The 10,478-nt window shown below is 33.2% G+C and overlaps 1 protein-coding gene across 1 annotated transcript; it reads left to right on the top strand.

The window, feature by feature from the left end:
- Positions 1-9,297: 9,297 nt before the first annotated feature.
- LOC110422514 (21 kDa seed protein-like) lies at positions 9,298-10,228 on the top strand. Its single transcript, XM_021436463.2, has one exon. The coding sequence runs from the start codon at positions 9,355-9,357 to the stop codon at positions 10,012-10,014; it is 660 nt and encodes a 219-aa protein (XP_021292138.1). The 5' UTR covers positions 9,298-9,354; the 3' UTR covers positions 10,015-10,228.
- Positions 10,229-10,478: the final 250 nt, after the last annotated feature.

Raw genomic sequence — 10,478 nt, forward strand, 5'->3', positions numbered from 1 at the left:
TGGCCAAAGAGAAGAGATGAGATTAGAGGTGGCTGACCGTTTGTTTTTGTCTTTATTGATAATCTAAGTGGGTAGCTTAGGCAGCTATTAAAGGAGCTTTTAAAGAATAAGGTAAAGTTGTTGATATCTTCATTCTTAGTAAAAGTGTAATAGATGAGTGAAGAACAACAAAATATGCTTTTGTTCACTATAAAGAGAGGCATTAAATGGAGAAGACAATGCAATAAAGAAGCCATCAGTGGGTTGATAGAAGAAGCATCTCAGTTAAATGAGCTTAGCTAGTCAAAATTGTTAAAAGATCGAAGACATGGGAGAGGGAAGCATTGCTTGATAAGTGAAGCAATCTAGGCATCAAAAAACATATGTTTAAAAAGGTAGTATTAGGCAAAAATTCTACAGAAAATGGTATGAAAGAAAAGTGAAAAGGGATGAAGGATAAGGGAGAAAAGGTAAAGGCAATGCTAAAGGGAATTGTGAGCCACTTTTTGAAGATGCAAGGTGGAGCCAAGTCACACCAAGTCAATGGCTAGAACATGACCCAGAAAAGTGTCAACATCCATGCATATAAACCAAAAGAAGAGATGGCTTAGTTAAAGAGCAGTGCAATAGGCAAGTTGGATTTTTGAAATCCAAAGATTACGTGTGGTGTGATTCAAGCAGAACTAGCTAATGAAGGGATCCATGAAAATGTAAGGGTCTTTGAAGGCATGAAAGTGTTATTAACTTTTGAGAAAATTGACTTTATGAGGACCATCTTGAAATGTTACATGGACCTATTAGAAGTGTATTTCACCTCAATAACCCTGATGGATTATGATACTCATGAAAATGAGGTTAAAATGTGGGTTAGATTTATCTAAATTCCTCTAAAAGTGTGGCACTTAAACACTTTCAAAGCTATAGGTAACTACTTGGGGAGATTTATAGGAGTGGACAGATACACCGTCAAGCAAACATAGTTTGATTAGGCTAATATGCTTGTAATGGTAAAGAGTAGGGTTGTCATTCCAAACATGGTACAAGTGGAGGTTGAAGTTAAAATATATGATATACTGATATCTGTGGTAGGGATTGAAAGCTCTTGTGATTTGAAATACTATGAAAAAAGAAAAAAATTTCCATAGAGACAATGAAGATTGACGGTGAAAAGAATGACTGTGGTGGAGTTAGTGGTGAGGAGAAGGAAAGGATAAAAAGTCAAATGATGAACATCAAATGGTAAAGGATGATGTCAAGAGAGCAACAAATCAGTCAAAAAAAGTGATTAAAGTAAAAAGATTTGAATTAATGCAAAGAGTTGATAGGACATGAGGGAGTACGGATGAAAATGGATGGCATTAGGCTTTTATAGAGGATGTAGTATACAAGTTAGAAAGTGAGGCAGATGAAAATTGTAGAAAGGATTTGAAAGGGATTCAAAAAGAGAAAATTGATAGGATAAAGACAGAAACACTAAGTTCGAGGTTAGATGGGAAGGAAATAAGAAAGCCTAGAGTTGGCAAAAATATAGGAGATAAAGATGGTGGAGTTAAAAAAGTGAGGATAAGACATTAAAAAAAGTCAAAAGATCAAAAAGGTAAAGAGACAAGCTTGGAAAGTGAATTGGGTAAACAAGCAAAGAGTCCAACTAAAGATAAGGGCCCAAAAAAACTAGGCTTATTTATGCGAGCAACGTTGAGCCTAGATCTTTTAGGGTGGCATAAGGAAGAAGATCCCATAAGAAAAAATAGAAATGCTAATAGTCATGGGCTAGTTGAGAAAATGGGCAAAATTAAGAAAGATTCAACATATGAGGACTTAGGAAAAATTGGAAACATTCAGTGCAATGAACAAAAAAAAAAGGTATTAACGGAAAATGGGAGATGAGATGGTAGAAGGAATAAACAGTAGAGTTCAGATGAAAGTTGGTATGATAGAAGAGAAAGGAAACACGAAAAAAAATTGCCAATGAAACAATAAAAGGTAAAGAGGATTCTAGAAAGGCCGAAGAAGAGAGAGGAGATAAAAATGAAGCGAAGGAATTTAATAGTTAAGATTTGAATGAAGAAGAGGGGAAAAAAAAAGGTAGGAAAATTGAAGAAGAATGGGATAATAGAGGATTAAAAAGGAGTAAAAGAAGGAAATTTATTTAAGAAAATACTCTCTTGAGGTCACAAGTGGATAAGGAAGTAAAGGCAAAGGGAGGCTCAAAACTTAAAGGGGAGCAAGGAAGAAGAACTTTAATATTGCTACACTAGGAAAGAGTTCATGTAATTTGCAAAGGGACTATGTCAACAAAAAAAAGGAAGAAAAAAATGTCCACAAAATAGTGAGAGAAAGAGTAAGGATGAAAGTACAATCTTAAATGTGGACACTTGAAAGGGAGATCTAATCTTCAAGAAGGAAGCAAAGGAGATTTAGGAGCTGAGCAAAAAACTAAGGATGCATTTTCTTGAGGACAAGAAGGAGGTCATATAAAAGATTATGGCACTTGAAGCGGTAGATGTATATAAGGGGATGAATTATTCTTTTGATTGAGTGTATCGTCAAGCTATATGGATGGCTTAGTTTGGTGTTGAGTTTTGGTTTTTAGTCTTTGGTTGGTTGCCTTATAATGATCTTGACTATAATCAAGACTTCCTTTGTGGTTGTGGGCTTGGTTTTCTATTAACTGCTTTTGTTGATTAGTGATTTCTTTCTTTGGTGGTTGTTGTTGCATTTGGAGCCATTCTGATAGAAAGAAATTTTGTGAGCTCATTACAATGACGAGTGGTAAAGGACAAATCTGTTTGTTGTCAAGTCCTTGTTGGTTTTTTGTGGTTTTTATTTTCTTAGTTGATCTGTCTTTAGTTTCATATTTAGGACAATCTTGTGGTGAAATGTTGCTGACTGATTCTTTTTTCTTTTTTTGATCTACTCTAAGCGTACTTTGGCTTGAATTTTGATGCTTTGAATGGCTAATCCTTACGATTTGATTTTGTACTAAGTCATGTAATGTTGATACATATGACATTACTTTTGGGTTAATTTCTTAAGTGTTTTTAGGTGCAAGATTAAGACTTTGTGGAGATGCTTGCTAGTAATCTCTTATTGTGCAATGTCAAGATTTTGTAGTGCACTGATGATTTCCCATGCCAGGTTTTTCATGCTAGTAAAGTCTTCTGCCAAACAAGTTAAAGACTTAATATGGCATACTAGTAATGGATGAACAAAATTATGTTTTTCAAAAAGAAAAAAAAACTCGGTTAGCATGTAGGTAGAATTTGAGATTGATTCAGTTGGAATGAGTCAAAAGTTAAGAAAGCTAAGAAAAAATAAACCAAGGTACAAAAAGTTCGCTTGGGCCTAGCCCACGTATATATTGGCACGTAGGGAGGAAATCTGAATTTTCTCAAGGCTGGTCTAATCTTGTGTGCACCGGAACCCACTCCTTTTTCCTTCCTTGCAACAAGCCCATAATGGTTTTGCTTATTTAAAGCACTCACTTCTTTTTATACCTTAACAATGTGGGATGTTGAAACTTTATGAAATACACTGTTTTTCCAACAATCCCTCACATATTTCATAAGGTTTCATAGGAAGTTTTTGCTTGGTCAAATTTTATTTGAGTGTAATGCACCATAATTGGTGCTTTTTAAGCTATGAACCGATCCTAGAAAGAATGAAATATAAATTAAAGAATATGATGAAGTTTATAACTTAAATGAACCAAAAGTTCTTTATTTGAAATATGGATTTCACCAATCACATTACACCCCCACAATTTTTGCTATTCAATGCTGTTTTGCGCAAATAGGCCATGTGTGTGCTTGGTATTCATAAGTGCTATAGAGAATTTGTCACAATTCTCATAGAAGCATCCTCACTTCACACTTATGTAGGTGATTCTATCAAGTGTATGTTGCAGTTGAATACACTACCTATAACGGATAGGAAATTCATTAAGAGTTTAATTCAACCTTTCTTTCATTGTAGTTTTACACTATTCACACACTATAGAAGGAGCAATAATTTTAATAGCGCAACAATTTATCGACAAATAACTTGTTGTTACCTATATGAACCTAATCTGCGGGATCTTCAATCACATAGTTTGGGTTACCGTTAATTGTTGATTTCCTCAATTGACTTAAGTCTCATTCCCCTTGATATATCATTAATAAATTTTCTTCTCAAGGGTTTAGTAAGAGGATCAGCTAAATTTAACTTTGACTTCACATAATTAATGGACATAATTCTATCTCTAAGTAGTTGCTTTACTGCATTATGTCTAAAACGAATGTGTCTACTCTTACCATTGAAAGTTTTATTCTTTGCAATGGCTATTGCCACTTGGCAATCATAATACGTAGATACGAAAACTGTTGGTTTCATTTCCAACAGAGTATTAGCTAAGAGGTTTCTTAACCACTCTGCCTCATTGCCAGCCAACTCTAAAGTTAAAATTCAGACTCCATTGTAGATTTAGCAATTATTATTTATTTGGTTAATTTCTAAGTTATAGCACCCCCACCAAGGGTGAATATATAACCACTTGTGGATTTTGTCCGATCTGAATCTGAGATCCGGTTAGCATCACTACCCTTCAAATACAATAAGAAATCCATTATATAAAATACTATAGTTTATGATACGTTTCAAATATTTATTACTCTACTCAACGCATTCAAATGATCTTGATTGTGACTTTGTGAATATCTGATCAGTCTACATATAGTATAAGCTATATCAAGTCGAATTTAATTTATAAAATGCATCAGACTCTAAATAATCTGAGCATACTCAGATTGTGCCACACTATCACTTTTATTTTTCTTTAATTGGATATTACTATTATAAAGAGTACTTATCGATATGACATCAAAATATCTAAACTTTTTAAATAGTTTCTCAACATAATGCTCTTTTGTTAGCATTAAGCCACTATCACATCTTATAATTTTAATACTCAAAATAACATTGGCTTTTCCAGGGATGTGTAATATTAAATTTAGAAGCCAAGAACCATTTTGTTTTATTGACCACATCAATGCATGTACAACAAATAAGCAAATAATCACACATTCACTATCAACAGTTTTCATGTACATACATTTGTCAACTCCAACAGCAAAAAATCCATTACTAATAAGAACTTAATCAAATTTCTCACGCTTTATTTTGGTGCTTGTTTCAAATTATATAAAAACTTAGTCAATTTAAAAATTTTATTTTTTTAACTAGGAAGAACACATCCCTCGGGTTGTGTTATATAAATTTCTTCTTTCAAATCACTATTTAGAAAGGAGGTTTTAACATCCATTTGATGAGCAACAAGTTCGTAATTCAAAGCTAAGGCAAATAAAACATGAATGAGGAAATTCTTGTTACTAGAGCAAAAGTATTAAAATAGTTAATATTTTATTTTTGAGTAAAATCTTTTACAACTAATATAGCTTTGTACTTATCAATAGAGCCATTAAAATTAATTTTTCTTTTAAAAATCCATTTGCAAGCAATTGGTATTGCTCCAAGTGGTAAATCCACTAATTTCTAAGTTTGATTTTGTAAAATCAAATTAATGTCATTCTGTATAGCTTCTTTCTAAAATAGACTTTCTTTAGAAGAAATTACTTTAACATAAGTTAAAAGATCATTATCTACAAGATAAGTATAAAAATCATTACTAAAAGAAATTTTTTTCCTTGGTCTTTTACTTCTTCTTAAATCATCATTTTGTATTTCAAAATCATTTTTACTAAAAGATGCATGAGAAATTGTATTAATTCTCAATGAAAAAATATGATAAACAATTGAGCATATTTTATTTCCACAATTATATTATTATCAAGAACATCACTTTTTAATGTGAGAAATCTATATGTAACACTATATTTGGCATAACCACTAAACATGCAATCAGACATATTAGAGCCAATATTTCTTTTCTTAAAATCAAGAAGTATAGCTTTAGCAAGACACCCCCACACTTTCAAATATTTTAAGTTAGGAGAATAGCCTTTTCATAATTTATAAGATGTCTTATCAATTTAAAGTCTTGTTTGTCATGTTTTAAATAATGAAATGGAAAAGTATCCTCATGGAAAACAACATCTCTAAATACCATGACTCTTTGTTGTTGTTAATGTTGTACATGCAAGTATACATATCGCTCAAGTAATAAAGACGCAAGCCAAATACCATGTCCCACAGAGATTTACCCATAAACATTTACTAAGTATTAAATTTTTAACAAAATTTATCCTATCCAACCACTTAATTTTTAATATGTAATTAATGTAAAATTTACTGTTGAAACTAAACTAAAGATATGAATTTAATTTTACTAAGGAAACTATTACTTTAAAATCTTAGGATCATGGTGTCTTTCGATATTTCATTTGAATTTAATCTTTTCCTTTAATCTTATATTAATGGGGTGAATGGCTAACTTAGAATCTGATTTTATGTACAAGTCTTTGTCGAGATTCTTGCTCACATACTTTTCAAAATTAATTTCACATGCCTATGCAAATTTGTTAAGAAAATCATTAAGTTTAAGTTCTAATATGGCTACCTGTGGTATTTAGGTATATGTTTATCCCAAATATGAATCTATTACCGAATCTCTAAGTGAATTGAACATAAGCTATTCAAATCAATGATCTAATCTAAACTCCCTTCATGAAGTTGCATTTAGAAATCTTAATCATACCAACTAGTGATCAAGCAGTAAAATGCAATAAACAAAAATTTGAATAAACCATACAATACCCATTAATACTATGCAAAGAAAAATCATATATTCAAATTGCATATTGAAATAGACAAGAATCCTAGAAAAAGAATTTAGTTCATCATCATTTCTTCAGCAAATATAACAATTTCAAGAGAATAAATCATTTCTGTAACAAATGATAAGAGAGAAATGCAAAACTAGAATGAAGAACAAAGTTGTAGTTGATTCTCGATATTCAATCGTTTTCATATTCTTTTTATTTCCTCATTTGTAAAACCTTGTTCTTTCTTTCTAAACTACCATTTGTTTCCCTCTCAGAGCTTTTCCTTTTAAATGCTAAAAATCACATATTTATAACTACTAAAAAACCCTAAAAAATAAAATCCCGAATGGTTGTGTTTTAATAAACATGTCAGAGCGCCACAACACTCTACACTTCTTTATTTTTTTCACTGACTTCTAACTAGGACCGTCCCCCTCGTCCATAGCTGCCATGGCACTGAGTTCTCAGGAATTTTTAAGGGAGCAATGCTACTCTTTTAGGTGCTATGGCTTTGAGTCCTTCGAGGCCGCGATGCTACTTCCTTGTGCCGCCTTGGTGCAAGAACTGCTACAATACCTCATTTTGCAATTTTATTTTCTCCTACCTCAAAGCTGATTTGGGAAAAATGTTAAACATGACTGTTTTAGGTTTGCCTCTTAGCTTTTCTATGGTCCAATAATGACATTGATTAAATCTTTGTAGGTCAAGTTATGCTAGAATTAACACAACATGTTTAGTGAAAATTTGTACTTGGTTTCCATTGCATAGTTCATCATCATTTAACTTTTTGCATTTGAAATCCTACAAAGACAAGGACTAGATCAGTATTGGCTTAAATTAAGACTTTCAACATGGAATGAACTAGAATTACATGATTTGAAATAAGTTAATATGCTTTAAACTAATTAACTAAAAACATAAAAACTATCTAAAGCTAACTTAAAACATAAGGACTTAACTCTTTTAACATCCAAAATATGACTAAGTAACTCTATATAATAGAGTTATCATTTGTGCTATAAGATCATACAATTTGCATCCTTTGACATGATTTGGATAACCTATGAAGATGCATTTATTGGGCCTACTCTCAAATTTCTTCCTATTTTGTGTTAGTGTGGAAGCAAAACACAAACATCCAAATACTTTAAAGTGGTCATATGAAAAAAGTCTTTTAAATAGCAGCTCTCACGGTGACTTGTTTTGAAGGACTCTAGTTGGTACTCGGTTAGTTATATGTAATGCAGTTCAAATTGCATCCCCCCAAAAAGTAAGAGGAATATTTGATTGATGTCTTAAGGCCTTTGCCATAGTTAGAATGTGTTGATGCTTTCTTCAACAGCACCATTCTGCTGTGGTGTGCCAGTGCATGAAAGTTGATGAACAATTCCAATTTTATTGTAAAATTCAATGAGTTTGAACTCATGGCCATTATCATATCTTAAACACTTTATAGAGCTTTGAACAATGCCAATTTTATAAGATTATTGTAAATAGGAATAATTGATGAAACTTCTGACCAGTTTTTCATTAAGTATATCCATGTAAAAAGTGTGAGATCATCAACAATGGTTAAAAAAATATGTGACCATTCTAAGTATGAACCTTATATGGACCTCATATGTCCATATGAACTATTTCAAAAGAAGGTTTTGAGCTTTGAACATGAACTGCGAATGAGAGTCTCTCTTCCTTTACCATAAGACAAATTTCATACAATAAATCACTTAAACAATTAATTTCTAGAAAACTTTTGTTCAGTACATTGATTCTTCCCATTAGAGCATGCCTCAATCTAAAATGCCAAAGATCAAAATCTTTATATTTTATGTTAATCATTTTTTGTTAAAACCAACAAAATAAAGATTTAATTAAGCACCTAATGTTAGTTATTACTTATTTATTTAGGCATTGTTTCATTGCTTTCCTACAAATTATTTGTGTTTCTTTTTATTTGCTTAGATTCTAGTGAACAATTAACCTTTTTATTCGGATTGCTTCCTCATTGATTTGTTTATTGATACTGTATTTCATTTTTGTGATTAATTTTAGTGAATTGTTTCTCATTGAATTATTTATTAATAGCTCGTAATATGTTTACACAAAATCCTCACGCCGTCACTACTTACGTTACAAGAGCAAAAGAATCCTCTCTCCATATAGAACTGGAAAAGCAATACCGTGTCCAGAAGAAAAGAAAGACGAGCTGATCAGAACAACCCATTTCTTTAAAGCCCAAGAAGAGTATGTGGCCCATAGTGTTGGAAGCTAGTACGTGGTCACATAACCACGTGTCACTTAACAATTTATCACTCGTGACTCACTCATGCGTGGTGGTCATTGCCCATAACCGTGCAATTAAACGAAATTGGTCTTAATTTTTAAAACAAGAAGAAAAAACACAAAAGGTGGTCCCGACTCCCGACTCCATGTTTGAAATGTGCTATTTTGAAATATTGAGGAATTCATGAATTGGGATGATTTATGAACACCACAATATAATGTATGGCTTCCAACCGAGACAGGCATCCTTTGCCTTCCTCTATAAATTGAGGTATCAAAGAAACTAAGCGGCATCCAAATCAACACATATCCAGAAACATATCACTTAACCATGAAGACCGCAACAGCCGTAGTTCTACTCCTCTTTGCCTTGGCATCAAAATCATATTTCTTTGGGGTAGCCAACGCTGCAGACTCTCCGGTGCTTGATATTGATGGTGATGAACTCCGAACAGGGGTTGAATATTACGTCGTGTCAGCAATATGGGGTGCTGGTGGTGGCGGACTAGCTCTAGGAAGGGCCACAGGTCAAAGCTGTCCAGAAATTGTCGTTCAAAGAGGATTCGACGACGACGGTATTCCCGTGATCTTTTCAAATGCGGATAGCAAAGATGGTGTTGTCCGCTTATCTACTGATGTAAACATAGAGTTCCTTCCCCTCAGAGACAGACTCTGCTTGACGTCAACTGTGTGGAAGCTTGACAATTATGACCCCTCGACAGGCAAATGGTGGGTGACAACTGATGGGGTTAAAGGTGACCCTGGTGCTAGCACTTTGACCAGTTGGTTTAAGATTGAGAAGGCCGGAGTACTCGGTTACAAATTTAGGTTCTGTCCTTCTGTCTGTGATTCATGCATAACTTTATGCAACGATTTGGGAAGAGCTTTAGATGGTGGACAGATGCGTTTGGCTCTCAGTGAAAATGGATGGCCATGGATATTTAAGAAAGCAAGCAAGACAATAAAACAAGTTGTTAACGCGAAGCATTAGTTTTAAGTTTTATGTGTTAAGTGTACGTCCTAGTAGCACTACTAGCCGGTCGTTAAGTTCCACTAAATAAAAGTTAAGCTCTGTGCTTCCCCAAAAGCCGGTAATGTATTGTTATGTAGTCAGAGTCTTGTTTGAGGGGTGGAGGTGCTTAAAGGGTCTGTCTTCACAGCCCAGCTTTGTTTCTGAATAAATAATTTGCCTCTTGCCTCAGCAATATTTTTGTGTCAATATACTATGTTATAAGCTGGCTTCTGCTTTTACCGCCATTTTTTTTGTATTGCGCCGATTACCTGCATATGCTTCATACCAACAAAAAGTATACAGTTGCTTTCAGTAAAAACAAAAGATATATAATAAAGAATTTAAAAGCCACTACCAGATTTAAGAGAAAAGTTCTCTCAATGAACATTTTTACATGTTTTTCTTAGGGGTAAACACTCATCAATTACTAAAACCCAAACAGA

This window comes from Theobroma umbraticum, unplaced genomic scaffold, assembly GCF_002168275.2.
Source record: "Theobroma umbraticum cultivar Fairchild unplaced genomic scaffold, ASM216827v3 scaffold_146.0, whole genome shotgun sequence".
Classification (NCBI taxonomy): domain Eukaryota; kingdom Viridiplantae; phylum Streptophyta; class Magnoliopsida; order Malvales; family Malvaceae; genus Theobroma; species Theobroma umbraticum.

Excerpts from the sequence above, each read along its gene's own strand:
- LOC110422514 (XM_021436463.2), top strand. The coding sequence starts at position 9,355 with ATGAAGACCGCAACAGCCGTAGTTCTACTCCTCTTTGCCTTGGCATCA.